This window comes from Thalassophryne amazonica, chromosome 9 (genome assembly GCF_902500255.1).
Source record: "Thalassophryne amazonica chromosome 9, fThaAma1.1, whole genome shotgun sequence".
Taxonomy (NCBI): Eukaryota; Metazoa; Chordata; class Actinopteri; order Batrachoidiformes; family Batrachoididae; genus Thalassophryne; species Thalassophryne amazonica.
The window spans coordinates 103,977,485-103,996,245 of NC_047111.1; the positions used below are offsets into that span (position 1 = coordinate 103,977,485).

The window sequence follows — 18,761 nt, forward strand, 5'->3', positions numbered from 1 at the left end:
TTCGGTGAAAAGTTTAACGGCTGATGAGAGATTATGGGGTGTTTCTGTCGGTGTAAGGACTTCCCACAGAGCAGGACGTCGTGCAGCGCTTCCAGGCACCGTCGACGGCCTGTTTCGACCTGAAAACATCCTAATTTAAGGCTTAATTCACCCAGGACGTCGTGAGAGAACAGAGAAGATTCAGAAGAGGCCGGCATGAGGACTTTATGCGAACATTCCACTGTTTGACATTTTTTAATGAAAGATGTGTGCGCAAATTTACCGAGTCGTTTCCATGACGACTCGGCAAATCTGTGTGCGCCGCGACAGGAAAAACACCTCCGTGTTGAAAACCATTTGTAAAATTCAGGTGGCTTTTGATGGCTTTCAACAAGTGAGTAACTGAGAAATTGTTTAACAGCTTGGGCATGTTCCAACTTGCCCGTTAAGGTTTCCAACGGAGGTGTTTTTCCTGTCGCGACCCCCCGCGGTCGGGTCCGGCCTGACATGCGACTCTGCCCGCACGGTCTTTCATTACAAAATGTCAGTTAACAATGGAATGTCCGAATAAACTCCTCATGCCAACTTCTTCTGAAAGTTCTCTGTTCTCTGACGACTTCCTGGATCAACAGAGCCTGAAATGTGGAAGTTTTCAACTTGAAACGGTGAGACGCTGCCGTCTCGAAGCGCAGATCGCCATCAGGCGCCGTGGGCCGTCCTTACAGTGACACTACTGTTGGGTATTTTCTCCTCCAAACATTTTTAAAACCTTTAACAAGACAAACAGAGTCAAGAAACACCAGTGAGACAGAAAATCAAATATTACGCGCGGAGTGCGGCCAGGCTGTACACCAAGGCTACACTAAAGTCTGGCCTGCTTTTCCGCTCTTTTTATTAAGAGACGCCCTCATCACATAAACAAGAAACTTGTCCTAAGGGTGGGGGTAATGACGCAAGACAAGTTTCTTCCCATAACATAAACGCATACGTCAATAAGTGCAGCTGTAAGGAAGAACACTTCAGGTCAGCACATCTCGTTCGTCTGTTGCAGGTATCAGCTGTTCTGCATCTGCCTGAAGTGTCCTGTCTTCCACACTCCTTCACACTAAACACCACATCACAAACGTCAAAACAAAATTGAATTCTCAGGATTGCATTAAGACAGGTGCAAACAGCACATCTCCGTTCTCATGAGAAAGAAGACAAAGCTAAAAAAGGTTGAATAACACGTACGTTCTCAGGGTGAAGTGCAAAACAGCACAACACCGTTCTCATGAGAAAGAAGACAAAGCTAAAAAAGGTTGAATAACACGTACGTTCTCAGGGTGAAGTGCAAAACAGCACAACACCGTTCTCATGAGAAAGAAGGCAAATGTACAAACGTTTAACAGTGATAACATGTATACAAAATCTCTAACATTCCCCTCCTGTTTATCGCCTGTTAAAACATACAGTAGGCATCACTCAGCTTAGCACTTCTTTTTGAGATTTTCACTAAGAGGTTCATCATGGTATGTTTTCTCTAGGCTTACACCCCAGAGGTGATGTCATCATTGTCACCATCATCGGTGTCTGGGTCATCATACTTCCATTGGTCTGGGTACAGGTCAGGAGAGCCATCGTCCTCCTTGTCGTCATCTGTCCCCAGAAGTGGATATGATGCTGGACCCCCTCCTGGTCCTGGACTTATTGCTGTGGTTATCATTCTATTTACAAGGCCTCGGAGACATGGAATACAACAACATCCACACAATGTTAGAATTGCAGCAAATACTGCTATAGACACTAATAGTGAAGAAATCAAAGACCTCCATTTTCCCATCCCTTCCAGCCACCAATCCCAGCCTTCGGTGTTTACTCCACTGTGCTCTTTCATCTTCCTGTTCAACGTCCTCAGCCCGTCAATGGCTTGAGTGAGACTGCCGTCTGCAGCTGTGTTGTTGGGAATGAATGTGCAGCATTGTTCTCCGAACATGGCACAAACACCTCCTTTCTCTGCCAACAACATATCCAGAGCAATGCGATTCTGGAAGGCCATAAGGGACGTGGCTTCTAACTGTGAATGGACAGCCTTAAATCCTTCCTCAGTCCAATTTCCTAATTTCTGTACATTGTAGTGGATGTAGTTTATTCTGTCCACGTTTTTATTAATTGAGCACCACCAACAGATGGAAGATTCGAATCCAGCTGCTATTTGATTAACCAGTTTATACTCGTCAGGCACTCCCCTGGGGACTCCTATTGCGTCAATATATGTTGGATTTCCCACTCCTTTCCAATCTCTTTTCACTCTATGTCTGGCTACGCCTTTCTGCCAATCTTCAGGAATAAGAGAGGCTGCATATGTCGTAACGTCTTCAGGGGTCATGGGTATGGCTTCAACTGGTAACAATAATGATATTAATGCACAATAACCTGACACATTTCGTGGCAGTCTGTCAAAGATTCTGTTATCCCCACACCACCACCATACGTCACTCCTCCCGACAGGTTTGAATGTGGGAGTACTATGGACCACATTCTTACACCAGGCGGTGTGGTTTAAGCTACCCAAAGTCTTACTTGTCCCTGTCAAGTGTACACATGTATGGTTAGCATGCCCAACTTTGCTTGAGAATAAAGGTTTAATCTTAGTCAATTTGGTCACTGGATAGATCTTGTTCCACTTAGAACATTTGTTGTTTGCCGCAATGTATGTCTGTGTCATAGCAGTCAGTAGACAGTCTTTGGGTAATGCTGCCGGTATTACCTGTAATATAGGTCTGGGTCCCATACATACAACACAGTCCTTCTTTGCTGCTAGTCCTGCTTGTTCTGCCATTAAAAGCCAATTGTTATTTTGTCCACTAATTCCAGTAGTTACTAGGAACCAGTCATCTGCCTTCATGTCTTTTGTGCCTTGTACAGACACCCCCTTTGCTTGTATGGACACCCCCTTTGCTTGTATGGACACCCCCTTTGACGTACTTAATTCGGTCAATATTGGTTGCTGTACTCTATCTGTTTCACAGAGGAAGAAATGGAAATACAGATCTTTTCCTTGTTTGTATACCCAAAGGAGGAACAACCAACAGTCTCCCTCTATATCAGGTGGGAATATGGTTCCTTTTTCTGTGGTATTCACCACTATAGACAGCTTATCATCTGTTTGATACATTTTGAGACTTTGACTCTGGTACTTAGCCCACTCGGTTTGTGCCCATCTTGGTGTCCATCTACTCCATTCATCAGCTACCAACGTTTCCCATCTCCTATCTTGTTGATCGTTGGTCATATACCATGAGAAACTATTTCCGTAATTAGTCCCTCTGTCACCATCCGGCATTCCATGGGTAAGAGCACTATATGGTACAGAGATGATCACAGAAGTATTTCTAGGAATGCAGGCCTGTACACCAAATCGGTATGCATTATTCCCATCACAGCTATGTACTGTGGCATTAATTATCGGACTGGGGTCTTTGTTACTTCTTTTTGGTCTCTGCAATCTGCGGATGTGATCCTTATTATCATGTCCCGTGCTCATGGCTTTTAATAATACTCCCAATTCAAAAAAGAAAAGTAGCATAACAAGGACTGTCCGTGGGGTCCAGAAACCCCCGTTTTTTTTTTTTTTCTTTCGCCATTTCTGCACACTACAGCACACCTATGTTCAGAACAGTGGCTTCTTAATGTCTTCTGCTAGCTTTCGTGTCTAACCTGGATCTCAACACCAAGCTCACACACTATTACTAGTCTTGTCCTACTGTTCTTACTGTTTGTCTGTGTCTGCAGAAATGACTTTCTTACAGTGAGTTAAATGAATCCATGTACTTCTTTCCCCAATTTTCAAAGCTGTGGGTGTTGTGAGTAGTACTTGATAGGGCCCTTCCCATTTAGGTGAATGCCAGTGTTTTCTCTTGATGCTTCTTATCAACACCCAGTCTCCAGGTACCACTTTAGGGTCCTCCTGTGGAGAAATGGGATCATCAGTGTTTGGAACTCTCCCTCGTTGTCCTTCTAACATTTTTCTCATGTAATCCGCCAAATTGGCTTCCTCAGGTACATCCCAAATTTGTCCATAATATGGCAATCGATATTTTCTGCCAAACAATGTTTCATACGGTGTCAACCCCATGGTACTAGTTATGTTTATATACATTTTTACCAAATCTACACAATGTGTCCATGGTCTGCCTGTTTCCTCCATTGTCTTTCTAAGTCTGTTTTTTACTGTTCCATTCATCCTTTCCACTAATCCGGCACTTTGTGGATGATAAGAACAATGATTTTTGAGATTAACCTGTAGTGCTTCTCCTACGTATTGCACTATTGCATTAACAAAATGCGCTCCATTATCTGAATAGACTGTTTCTGGTATTCCAAATCGTGGGATGATGTCTTTGCATAATGCTTTAGCCACTGTAAGTGAATCTGCATGTTTTGTAGGGAACAATTCTACCCATTTTGAGAAGGCATCAATTATGACTAAACAAAATTCCTTCCCTTCATGTTTACTCAGCTGTATATAATCCATATGAATCACTTGAAAGGGATATTGTGGTGTTGGAAATTTACCTCTTTGGGGTCTCAAATTGCCTTGTGAGTTGTGTTTTGCACATATCATGCATGCTCTACAATGCTGTTTTGCATATGCTTCGAACCCATAAAGACAAAAAATAGATTGCAATTGCGATATCATACCCCCTGATGAGACATGCGTCACGCCATGGCTCATAATAGCTGCCCATTTAAACATATTTTTTGGCAATATGGGTTTCTTTTGTGGTCATACGCACAAGCCATTCGCATACGTAGCTCCTTTAGCTATCCACATTTGTTTCTCTCTGTCAGTTGCCTGCTGTTGCATGTCAGCAAGCAGTGTATGACCTAAATGCAACTCTGGGGTAGTTTCCTGTACAACAAAAATAGAAGGAGCTGCTGCTGCCTCTTTTGCTGCTCTGTCAGCAAAATCATTTCCTTTTGAAACACTGTCAGAGCCATTGGTGTGAGCCGCACATTTGCATATAGCAATTTGTTGAGGCAACTTCACAGCTTGCAGTAGGGCAGTTAGGAGAGTGGCATGAGTCACTGGCTTTCCAGACGACGTCACCATTCCACGCTCCTCCCACAGTTTTGCAAACACATGCACTGTGCTAAAAGCGTACTGGCTGTCTGTATAAATTGTTACAGCCGTACCTTCAAACAGATAGCAAGCTGCAGTTAAAGCAACTAATTCAGCTGCTTGTGCTGAAAATGACGATGGCAATGAAGCAGAATCTAATACTTCTGAATTTGTGACGACAGCATATCCAGATTGCGTTTGTCCATAAGCATTTTTGGTGGAAGAACCATCCACATACACGATTGTACTGTTTGGGATGGGTGTGTCCCGGAGGTCTGGGCGTGCTTTTGTACAAACTGTTGCTACATCAAGACAATTGTGCGGCTCACCATCCTCAGGTAAAGGTATCAATGTGGAGGGATTCAATGTTGTACATCGCTCTATCGTAAGGTGTGGCTGTGATAATAGCAAGGACATGCACGAAAGATGTCTTGCTGGGGACAAAAGGCTCATGTTTGTCTGCAACAAAAGTGCAGAGACTGCATGTGGAACTTTCAATGTCAACTGATGGAATAGAACAACATTACTGCTACTTTGAACAGCCATAGAGGCCGCAACAACAGCCTGTACGCATGGTGGTAAAGCACTTGCTACTGCATCCAATTTAGATGAGTAGTAGGCAACTGGCCTCAATTTTGAGCCATACACTTGAACCAAAACACTAGTCATGAACTTATTCTTACAATCAACTGTTTGAATGAATGGTTTACTATAATCTGGTAGTGCCAAAACTGTGGATGACACTAATGTTTGCTTTACTTTTACAAAGGCTTCCTCAGCATCTTTGTTCCATTCCAACACGGTTGACATTGAAATATCATCTTTGTACATCAAATCAGAAAGTGGACTAGTCAACTCTGCATAGCAAGGAATCCATGCCCTGCAGTAATTTGTCAATCCAAGAAATGACATCATCTGCTTTTTGGTTTGTGGTTTTGGAGCGTGCAAAATTGCTTCCTTCCTGTCAGACAGGATCGTGCGCCCTGTGGCTGATAACTCATGTCCTAAATATTTTACTTTATCCCTACACAACTGAACTTTGTTTTTACTCACTTTGTGGCCATTATCAAATAAGAAACGTAATAATGCTACTGTGTCAGTTATGCAGTTTTCTCGTGTGTCAGAGGCAATCAAAATGTCATCAACATACACTAATAGTTGGCTATCTGCCGGTGGAACAAAATTGGCTAAACATGCTGACATGACTTGAGAATAAATAGTTGGGCTCTCTGCGTAACCCTGCGGTAATCTGGTGAATGTATATCGTTGTCCTTTAAAGGTAAAAGCAAACCAGAATTGACTATCTGGATGCACTGGCACAGAGAAAAATGCATTACTTATGTCAATTACTGAGAAACTATTAGAATTTGGTCTCAGCGAATTTAACAAGGTATGTGGATCTGGGACACATGGTGCTCTTTTAATCACAGCAGCATTTACTGCCTGCAGATCTTGAATCATTCTCCACCCCACTGAGGGCGGAGCCTTTTTCACAGGAAATATGGGTGTATTACATGGTGAATCTGGACATGGCACTATTACTCCTGCTGTTAATAAATCCTCTATTACTGGCCTGATTCCGTCAATTGCATCAGGTTTCAATGGATACTGTCTTACACATGGTCTGTATTCTGTTTTTGGCCTTATAACTACAGGTTGTGCATTTTTAATCAGTCCTACGTCTGAAGGACCTGTTGTCCACAATCCTGACGGTACTGAAGAGAGAAGAGCATCCTCTTCAGGACTCAACTGAAACACTCAGGATTGTGAAGTGGACGCATCAATGTGTGTTCCAGCTGTCAGCACCAATGAGACATTAACTAGCACTTTATACAACTTGGTTGATGGACTGAACTCCGTTCGTGGGCCAACTCTACTCCAATCAGAGGCTGACAAAGCTGTTATGACTGTCAGTCCCAATTCTTGCCATTCTGTCAAATATGGCTTACAAAGTGACATATGTAACGGCATACCTGTGAATTTCAATTTTGATACATCTTCAGTGGCGCCTGTTACTGTTATGACGGCTATTGAGTTGCCATCATGAATCAAATCGGTCATTGTCAGTTTCACAGGTGAAACATTTTTCAATTTAGTTTCATAGTCACCATCCGGACCTGGAGGATCTTTATGCCACATTGTGACATGCAGGTCAGGTGGTGACATCTGTTGTTCAGGATTTTTTAGTAGGGCTGTCGCTTGCAAGACGACATCTTTACCCCATCCTGCAGCATCTTCTTCTGAGATGTCAAATGTATAGTAATAGTGGAATGTGGGGTCAGCGCTTTCTTCTCTTACCATGTTAACGCCTCCTGTGCGTTCAACAACTAATTTCCCTTGTTCCACAATTATGGACAAGCCCAATGCAGTCAATCCGTCTCGTCCTAGGAGGTTAACTGGACATTGTGGCATGCTTAACACTGACATAGTACACGTCAGGCCAAATGGATCTGTCAACGTTATGGGTTTGGTGATAGGGACGTCTGATGTTTGTCCATTTGCAGAGCGAACCCTAAAGAGTTCGTTGCTTAATTGATGGACAGGTATGTTGTCATTACATGTGGTTCTACATGCTCCTGTATCACAAAGGAATGTCACTGGTCGTCCATTTACCAACAAAGTCACTTCTGGTTTTGGTACCGGATTTCCCAGCAAGGCACACAGATCCATACATACAGATTCAGACTGCCTATCTGATATGGAATCATGGATTATGGATTCTAGTCATTGTGGATACTGTGGCTGCGGAGGATTATTCCGTTGTGGAATTCTCCCTGGTGCTCCCTCAGTAGGTGGATTTGGACAATTTCTATACATATGTCCCTCTCTTCCACAGTTCCAACAAATCAGGGGACCACGTGGTGGCCCTCCCTGCTGTTGTGGTTGCCATGGTCCTTGACGTTGTGGCTGTCCACCTTGTCTATTTTGCCATGGCTTTTTGGGGCGTTTGCACTGCTTCTGCTGTCTTAAGTTGCCCTGCTGGTAATATATTTCATCATCTCCATGTGCTACATACACTCCTTTGTCGCTGTTTCTTGTCTTTTTCTGTTTTAAGACTTCTTCTGCATGACAGCAGTGTGTATGTGTGTCTTCCAATGTGCCTGTAGGCAATCCAATCCAATGTTTCTGTATCCAAGCTTTTATATCCTTATTGGAATGTTGGATCAGAGCGTTTTTCAATTGTTGTTCATACACAGGTGTTTCTGGCAATATGCCACTATGGACCCTAAACACATTCTCAAATCTGCACCTAAACTCTGTCCATGGCTCTCCTTCTTTCTGAGTTGTCCTGGTAATTTCAGTATAATTTATCTTTGGTCCTAACACTCCTTTTGCACGTGTAATCATAGCTTCCACTCTTGTTTTCAAGACTAGATCATCATGTGTCAGTGGTACGCCTTGTTGATCTGCAGGATTCCAGTCTCCGCGTACCTGACTCCATTTAGGGCCACATGCTTTCATCCACACCTGTTGGACTTCAGGTCCATTAAGGTGGTAAGATGTTCTAATGTTTTCTATATCCTGCATAAATCCCTCAATATCGACATGTGGCGATGGTATCATGTCGACTGCTGCTTTGATATCATCAGCATTCCATGTCCGATAAACGAGCATGGTTGGTAGCTGTCCTGCTGTTCCTGCACGAGGATTTGGTACTTCTATCATAGGATAGGCACCTCCCTGATCACTATGTTCCACCATGGGAGGGGCTGTAGGCACTTTCGCTTGACTGCGTGTTTGTGGTTTTTCTGGTTTTTCTCTTTTTACCTTAGGTTTTACCGCCAAATCATACTGTGGTGGCGGTACATCGTCATCCTCTGGTAGAGGAGATAAAGGTCTCTTTGTCACCGACGATCCAGCCGGCGGTGATTGTTGAGGCTGTTCTGACTCTCTGTGCTGAATTATCACATCTTCTTCTGCCTTACCTACAGCTTTCTTTTCCTTGCTTTCTCTAATCGTCGCTTCTCTGCTCCTTTCTGTCTGTTCTCTGCTTCTTCCTCCCAAAATGCCACTAAATCTGCCCCTACTTTCTGCATCTTTTTCTCATCACCTTTATGTTCCCGTTCTAACTCCTTCTTCAGCTTTTGTATACTGATCAGGTTCAGTCGTCCGTCAAAGTCATGTTTATTTATCCAGGTCTCCAATTTCTTTGTTGCTTTTGGATTTTTTGCCTCCATAACTTTCCAGTCGTCAGTTGATAAATTTTCCTTATTTTTAGACGTCTTACCCCCCATTTTTATTATCCCTTGTTATAATTTGGACTTCAGACGGGGGCACACCTAGGGTGTTCTAAATCTGAAGTTTTCACACTTTCTTTGGACGTGACAATTAATTTGCCGTCGTGTGGTTGATTCCTTTCACCTCCCCGTAGGAAGCGGAATCACTTGCCTCTGCTTCCACACGCACGGTTGTCACTAACGTTGTCCAAAGTATTACACTTTCACACAGTTATTTACACTTGCGCAAAACACTATTTACACATAGAAACACTCCTAATAATCGTACGCGTATTCTTATGTCAGGGGAGCTCGCCCTCCCGTGAAATTTAACTAATGTCCTGCATTAGGGGACTCCGCCGTCCCTGCCAAATTTAACTGCTTTTTTACAGTGCACGTATTTCTACCCGGGATTTCCTTTACGTATTAAAACAGAGGAGTCCGTATCCTCCTTCCGGAATTTAACTACTTGCGTCCCTCGCAACCGTAGAGGAGTCCGCCCTCCTTACAGAGTTTAACTGTGTTTCATTAACAGACGATTCTGTATCATCGCTTACGGAGTTTAACTGTTTTATGTGATCACTTTTATCCCCTACCGGTACGCATATATAAACAGAGGAGTCCGCACCCTCCTTACAGAGTTTAACTGCTTTGCATTAACAGACGATTCTGTATCATCGCTTGCGGAATTTAACTGTTTTATGTGATCTGATCACCACTCACTCAGTACTGTTTACAAAGAAACTTTACTCACTGACTCGACTTCCTGTCTGTCTTCCTCGGGAAAATCTCGTCAACCAGACGATGCCAACGGTGGTCGACAATTGCAGACACGATCAATCGATCGATCAGACCTTGGCCAAGGATTTACGTCTGGACTTGACGACCTCCGCCGGACACCTCCGGTGTTGTTGAGATCCCGGACGAGCCCCCAGTCAATGTTGGGTATTTTCTCCTCCAAACATTTTTAAAACCTTTAACAAGACAAACAGAGTCAAGAAACACCAGTGAGACAGAAAATCAAATATTACGCGCGGAGTGCGGCCAGGCTGTACACCAAGGCTACACTAAAGTCTGGCCTGCTTTTCCGCTCTTTTTATTAAGAGACGCCCTCATCACATAAACAAGAAACTTGTCCTAAGGGTGGGGGTAATGACGCAAGACAAGTTTCTTCCCATAACATAAACGCATACGTCAATAAGTGCAGCTGTAAGGAAGAACACTTCAGGTCAGCACATCTCGTTCGTCTGTTGCAGGTATCAGCTGTTCTGCATCTGCCTGAAGTGTCCTGTCTTCCACACTCCTTCACACTAAACACCACATCACAAACGTCAAAACAAAATTGAATTCTCAGGATTGCATTAAGACAGGTGCAAACAGCACATCTCCGTTCTCATGAGAAAGAAGACAAAGCTAAAAAAGGTTGAATAACACGTACGTTCTCAGGGTGAAGTGCAAAACAGCACAACACCGTTCTCATGAGAAAGAAGACAAAGCTAAAAAAGGTTGAATAACACGTACGTTCTCAGGGTGAAGTGCAAAACAGCACAACACCGTTCTCATGAGAAAGAAGGCAAATGTACAAACGTTTAACAGTGATAACATGTATACAAAATCTCTAACAACTACCAGACCAAAATCTCATCAGCCGTTAAAATTTTTACTGAAAACCAGCTGAATTTATCGAATGGTGTCCACTCAGTTGTGCCTTACAGTTTTGAAAAAATTTTGATCAAACAAAGCAGCAGTCTCTGAGCCATTCCTAAACAATGGAAAAAACGACAAGAGGGTGGGCGACTCCTCACTCAAAGACTGCCCACAGGCGAATGACGTAACCGACAGGCGTGAAAAAACTCTTGCATGCCCACGAGGGTTCAAGCATGTCTGATGTAATCACACGTGATTCAAATCCATATGGTTTTTGAAAAAAATAAGGTTGGATACTTTTCTAATAGACCTCGTACAATGCAATGAGCTCTTTTAAGTCCAGACTGAGAGCACTTGAAATGACTTCCTTAAAATGTTGTGTTATTTTAGTTGTGTGAATTTAATTGTAATTGTTGTGTAACCTTTGGTGCCTGTTGGCCATGGCTCCCTTGCAAAAGAGGTTTTTAATCTCAATGGGACTTTCCTTGTTAAATAAAAGTACAGAAAGTATTCAGTGCTTCACTTTTTCCACATTTTATGTTACAGCCTTATTCCAAAATGGATGAAATAATTTTTTTCCTCACAATTCTACATAAAATACCCCATAATGTCAACATGAAAACGGTGCATGCTGTTTCCACTGATCATCCTTGAGATGTTTCCACAGCTTAATTGCAGCAAATCATAAAATTTGCTGATGACACCATGTGGTGGGACAGATCTTCAACGTCAATGAGACATTCTGCAGAGATGAAGTTGAATGGTGCACAGAAAATAATCTGACCCTGAATGTGAAGAAAACTAAAACGTTCATAGTTGACTTCAGGAAGCACATCTCCCCCTTAACCATTAATTTTCTTGGCACCTGGCTCACTGAGGATCTTAAATGGGAAGTAAACACATCTGCTGTGGTCAAAAAGGTGCACCAGAGGCTTTATTTTTTTTTTTACAAATACTTAAGAAGAACAACCTGTCTGCTGAGCTGCTCAAGGCCTTTTCTCACTGCTCCATCGAGTGTTTTAACCTATTGCATTACAGCATGGTTTGCTAACTGCTCTTTAAACAATAAGAAATCCATCAAACAAGTCATAACAACAGCAGAAAAGATCAGTGGTCTCCCTCTGCCCTCACTGGATGATATTTTCAGGACCTGCTGCCTCTGCGGAACAAGAACCCACCCCTCGCACCACCTTTTCTCTTTGCTTCCATCCGTCAGGCATTATCGGGCCTTCAAAGCCCACACCACAAGGCTAAAAACAGCTTCTTTCCTAGAGCCATTGCAGAACTGAACAGATGTGCCCAAGCTCTAGTCAGAACAACTGCATTACTTTAATTTGAATAATGGGGAACATGTGCAATATCTGATTGTAACCATTTTAACGTTTTAGGCATATTTATTAAATGTTGGGTTGATTTTTAACTATTTAAGGGTTTTAATAAAGTTGGGTATTTTAAATGTCAAATGACATTTTAGAGGGATATGTGCAATATGGGATGAAGACAATGTGGGATTAGAACAATATGAGTTATGTCTGCTGGGGACGGTGCAATATGAGACATATGTCGGGCTGGAATGGTGTAATTTAGAGTTTCTGACCTTGCGTCATCCCCCCCCAAAAAAATATCTCCTGATGTTCTTAATATTTGCTGAAGTGTGTGTGTGTGTGTGTGTGTGTGTGTGTGTGTGTGTGTGTGTGTGTGTGTGTGTGTGTGTGTGTGTGTGTGTGTGTGTGTGTGTGTGTGTGTGTGTAAGTTATGTGTGAGGGTAGGCATTGTTTTTTAGCATGCACAAGCAAATTTCGTTGTGCTGGTTTACTGTGCAATGACAATAAAGTTGATTCTGAATTGGAGTCCACCTGAGGTAAATACAGTTGATTGGATGTAATTTGCAAAGGCACACACCTGTCTACATATAAGGTCCCACAGTTGACAGTGCATGTCAGAGCACAAACCATACATGAAGTCAAAGGAATTGTCTGTAGACCTCTGAGACAGGATTGTCTCGAGGCACAAATCTGAGGAAGGGTACAGAAACATTTCTGCTGCTTTGAAGGTCTCGCTGAACACAGTGGCCTCCATCATCTGTAAATGTAAGAAGTTTGGATCCACCAGGACTCTTCCTAGAGCTGGCCACCCGTCTAAACTGAACGATCAGCTGAGAAGAGCCTTAGTCAGAGAGGTGACCAAGAACCTGATGGTCACACTGTCAGAGCTCCAGCATTCCTCTGTGGAGAGAGGAGAACCTTCCAGAAGGACAACCATCTCTGCAGCAATCCACCAATCAGGCCTGTATGGTCGAGTGGCCAGACGGAAGCCACTCCTTAGTAAAAGACACATGGCAGCCTGCTTGGATTTTACCTAAAGGCACCTGAAGGGCTCTCAGACCATGAGAAACAAAATTCTCTGGTCTGATGAGACAAAGATTGAACTCTTGACATGAATGCAAGACGTCATGTTTGGAAGAAACCAAGCACCCTCTGTACAGTGAAGCGTGGTGGCAGCATCATGCTGTGGGGATGTTTTTCAGTGGCAGGAACAGGGAAACTAGTCAGGATTGAGGGAAAAATGAATGCAGCAATGTACAGAGACATCCTGGATGAAAATCTGCTCCAGTGTGCTGTCGACCTCAGACTGGGGCAGTGGTTCATCTTTCAGCAGGACAATGACTCCAAACACACAGCCAGGATATCAAAGGCTTCAGGACACCTCTGTGAATGTCCTGAGTAGCTCAGCCAGAGCCCAGACCTAAATCTGATTGAACATCTCTGGAGAGATCTGAAAATGACTGTACACCGGCACTCCCTGATGAAGCTTGACAGGTGCTGCAAAAAGGAATGGGCAAACTGAACAAAGGTAGGTGCACCAAGCTTGTGGCATCATATTCAAGAAGACTTGAAGCTGTAGAGCAAAGTTTGTGAACGCTTATGCACATGTGATTTTTTTAGGCTTTTATTTTCAATAAATTTGCATTTAAAAAAACTTTTCATGTTGTCATCATGGGGTGTTATGAGTAGAATTTTGAGGGAAAAATTATTCACTCCATTTTAGAATAAGGCTGCAACATAAAATGTGGAACAAATTGCTGTGAATACTTTTTGGTTGCGCTGTACATCAATTACATTTACAGAGGTGACTTGACCAGTGTGAAAATTCAAATATTTTATCACCTATTACTTCCACTGATATATATGCAAGCAGCTAGTATGGGGGGGTTATCTTTTTCTGAGTTTGATCCCAGATCTCTAGTTTCTTCTGAAATACTCTTTAGTTGGGGCCCCATGTAAATTTTCCAAATGAAAACCATGTGTGAGACAATAACTTGCTGTTTGACTGAACTGCTTGTAAACATGTCTGCTTGTAAAAAAAAATAAATAAATAAATAAAAATAAAAATTGACATGGTTTTGCTGTACGGGTTTACAGATCAAAAAAGAAATGAGTTTTGGGGAGATGGGGGTGTGTGCAAAAACACTGTCCTAAAGTCTCATGTTTGCACCCTGATGCTTATTGAATGGATTGTCCAGTATAGGAAATAACAGCAACAAGTGCCTTTCTCATAAAACCACTGGGTCTCTTTGCTTGAGCCTATGTGAAAGCCTTCCAGTGACATCTAGTGGCGGACAGTTTAAATAGTCAGTTGATGGACAGCAGTGTTTCTTCCCATGCACATAGGCTGTCTGCATCCATTAGTATGTAATTTTAATTAACACAGTGTATCACTCTTTTTCTTTTTTTTTTCTTTACTCTGCAGATAGTGGACACTTTGTTCATTGGTCGCTACATACTGCTGGCAGTGGTGAGTTCAATCTTTTTGCTGGCCGTCTTCATGCTGCTTCCTTTTCATTTCCTGGAGCTCGTTTATGCCAAACCCTTAAAGACTCGCTAGAACTGCCAGGGTCAAACTTGGCACCAGGAGTGTGAATCTTACAGTTTAAGAAGTGTGAGGGCATGGAGAGGCCCCTCTTCATCTGGGAACAGACTGAATGTATCCTAAAAAAGAGCTTTTGGGGGGGGGGGGGGCAGAGTTTGTAAGGTGTTGATGCATTTTTGGATGACCAAAAAAAAAAAAGAAATCACAGGCTAAACTGCAACTTGTTTGTTTATATTTTGTATTAAATATGTTTTTGAACTAATAAAGCAAATAAACATTTGTTTTTGGTGTGTTTGTCTGATCATTTTGACCATATTTACTGTAGTTCCTAGTCTGCTAAAGATGCTGATTTCTAAAATGTGGTTGATGATGTAACTAAAGTAGGGTCTGCTGGAAGACTTAAATGTAATACATTTAAAATAAACTGGCCAATACCCATTTCCAGCTAGGTTGACTGCAACAATGTTGATCAAATGTCTTATCTAAGAACACAGACATGCAGTGTGACTAAGAATCTAACCCAGTTCTACATATTGGTAGCCCAACTCCTCTGCCACTGAGTGACTTGCTCTGTTTATGGTTACAATATCCCATAAAGAATCTATGAGATATTGTCTGTGGGACCAATCAGGTACAACCAAACCGTGGTCAGCAAAGCAGTTACTTGTAGTTTCGGCACTGTGGCCAAGTGCCAAGTCCTGCTGGAAAAGGAAATCAGTTTCTCCATAAAAGCTTTCAGCACTTGGAAACATTAAGTGCTCTAAAATCTCATGGTAGATGGCTGTTAAATTTTGGACTTGATCAAACACTTTGGACCAACACCAGCTGGTAACCCTGCACCCCAAATTATCACGGACTGTGGAAACTTCACACTTCACACACAAGCAACTTGGATTGTGTCCCTCTCCACTCCTCCAGACCCTGGGAGCTTGATTTCCAGAAGAAAGTAAAATTTACTTTCATCTGAAAAGAAGACTTTGGATCATTGTGCAGCGGTCCACTTCTTTTTCTTTTTCTCAGGTAAGATGCTTTTTGACTGTCTGTGATTTAGGAGTGGCTCAACACTCAGAATGTGACACTTGCAGTTCATTTCCCGCACGTGTCTGTGTGTAGGCTCTTCAGGCATCGACTCCACCCTCAGTAAACTTGTAAAGCTCCCCCAAGTTGTTGAATCTGCTTTCTTGATGATCTTCTCAACACTGCAGTCATCCCTGTTACTTGTGCATCTTTTCTGATCACATTTCCCTTCCAGTCAACTTTGCATGAATGTGCTTTGATACAGCACTCTGTGAACATCTAGCCCTTTCAGCAATGACTGCCTGTGGCTTACCCTCTTTGTGGTGGGTGTTGATGTGTGTCTCTTGGACAACTGTCAAGTCAGCATTCTTCCCCATGATTGTGGTTTTGAGGATTGAATCAGACTGGCAAATTCATGATGTTTACAGTATTCTGCAAAAAGAGTAAGTTACTGAAAATTTAAATATTCTAATATTTTATGGCCAAAGAAGCCTATAACGTCTTCTGGGATGTCTAGGTGTCTTGGTGGATTTCCCCACTCTTCTCCTTCTTGCACAGTGGATCAGTTTTTGAAAACTCTACTCCATGCAGATTTACCATAGTGTCATACTGTTTGTATGTCTTTGTAATTGATATAAATAAAGTCCAAGACATATTCAGTGACTTGGAAATGTTCAGGTATCCATCCCCTGACTTGTTTCAAGAACCTGGCAATACAACTGATATTTACAGGTATTCTACCAAAAGGGCCCATTACTTATGCAGCCCATCATCTTGGCTTTAAAATTTTAATTTATATTAAGTTGTAGATATTTGCTTTGAGTTTGACTTTAAGGAAGATAGTTTTAGTCATTTTTATATTGAAAAGCCTGATTTACTTTTTGTACTTGAAATGGAATAAACAAATTAAAATCTGTGAAATACCAAGCAACCCAATACTTTTGGAGGGCACTGTATGTAGATGATTGTGTATATATTGAGATTTAAGTCTAGAGGCTCAATTATGAATGCTTGCGCCCTCCTCACCTCTGTTTTAAAAGTATAAAGTCCAACGGGACATGGAGTAGCATTCCAACCAGGATGATGAAAGAGAATCTAATGAATCAAAACAAATCCTATTATAGTTCCGGCCCACATTTCCAAACTGTGGTCCTTTTTCTGCTCCACAATCCACTGCACGATTTCACACAAGCTGGGAAACTTGGGGGTGTCGTTCGGGTGGAATATGGGATCTAAGACCTTTCAACCTGGGGGGGCATGTTGCCTATAATTGACCACATGATTACCGAAAAACATGATCTTAGCCCCTACAAAAAGTGGCAGTGAAAAGCCGGAGGTGATACTGAAGGAGAGGGAAGAGTCACTGTGGCCTCATCTGGCGGCATCGATTAGTGAAGCTGTCAAAACCACGTGTGTAAGAACCATTTTGAAACTGGGTGGATGATGGAGCAAATCTGGTCTGGTCTAATCACAAAAATGTACTGTAAAACTAATTATTACATTCCAAAAAAACAAAACAAAACATGGATTTAACGTTTTCATTTGCCTTTTTAAGAGTTGGTTTTTGTAAAATACAGTTACTAAAGTTGGTCACTGGGTTTTAGTGTCAGGACAAAAAAAAAAAAAAACAGGCAACTTATTGCTGTGGTAAAGCATGTTCATATTCTGACCGTCTTGGATGAAGGAATGCAGCATGCATTACAAAAGGCACATTATCATTGTTAAACTTTGTAACCCAAGCTTTGTGAGTGTGGAGTCAGATGGTACTGTCATCACGGAGGAGAGGCTAATGCTCGTAACACAAGTGTCATAATTTTTCGAAACACATTTTCTGTTGAGATTAAAAAAATACAAACTCGCATCAGCTTTTCTTCTTTCTTTTCTTCGAACACTTTGTACATTTTCATGCCATAGTGTAAATATGCCAGATTTAGCAAAAAGCTACTTTCCATCTGTAGTCCTCAGACACACAACAACAAACAATAATTACAATAAATAGAAAACATTAAATTATGTACAATACATCTCACCTGTGTTGACAGATTTGATTGTTTTTTAGACATTTTTTTAAGCTCATTTTTAAAAGAACTCAGGGTGGGAAAAAGAACTGTCTCGTATAGTTGTTGGAAGGCTGTTCCGGCTGTTTAAATGTCTGGTGTGTTATAAATAGGGATGTCCCGATCAGGTTTTTTTGGCCCCAATCCAATTCCGAGTGATCTGATTTTGAGTATCTGCCGATGCCGAGTCCTGATCCGATATTTTAAAAAACTGAATGAACAATGAACTAAATATATAATATAAATATATTTAATATAAATAGCTAAATTTGTCTAAAAATAAATGTCCAAGGTTCCTCATGTTAAACAAGAAATTATCTAATCTGAAATAACAGTTGGTTTTAATTTATAGATGAAAGGTTTCTAAAGAACCATTTATTGATTTTAGCTGTTTTAATTTTAAGTGTTCTAAACTTTTTTTAAACAGTAATCAGAAATTTTGAGGTAACAAACAACAAGAAAAAACATTTCCAAGGATTTTTCTTCAGAAAACTGCTCTATAAATGAGCAGACCTGTGACATGTTTCTGTTTTGTACAGATCAGTGGTTTCTGTCACTAGTCTTCCGTGTTTTGGCCCAATGCGTCGTTCCTATTGGACAGCGCAAAGCTACGTCACAGCTCAGAGCGTCGAAAGTTGGATTGGGTTGAACTTGTGGTTTTTTTGGGGGGGGGGGTTTCAATAAAATAATAATAATTTAAAAAAAAAAAACATTGGGTTGAACTTTGACCACGTCAGCCTGCCGACAAGCGGTAATGTGTGCTTCCGTCAGAAGCGTCGCGTCAAAAGCCGAGCTAAAGCGCGCTTCTGACGCGTCGCTTCTGACAGGGGAGCACACATTACTGCCTCTAAAAAGCAACACGTCTTATTG

At 41.9% G+C, this 18,761-nt stretch overlaps 1 protein-coding gene across 1 annotated transcript in view; it reads left to right on the forward strand.

Annotated features, from left to right (window-relative positions):
* The window catches only part of tmem218 (transmembrane protein 218), a 31,098-nt gene extending 16,042 nt beyond the window's left edge, over positions 1–15,056 (forward strand). The window contains exon 3 of the mRNA XM_034178883.1: positions 14,698–15,056. Within this exon, the coding sequence (XP_034034774.1) occupies positions 14,698–14,832 (135 nt within the window). The 3' untranslated portion in view covers positions 14,833–15,056. The remainder of the gene's footprint in view (positions 1–14,697) is intronic.
* Positions 15,057–18,761: the final 3,705 nt, after the last annotated feature.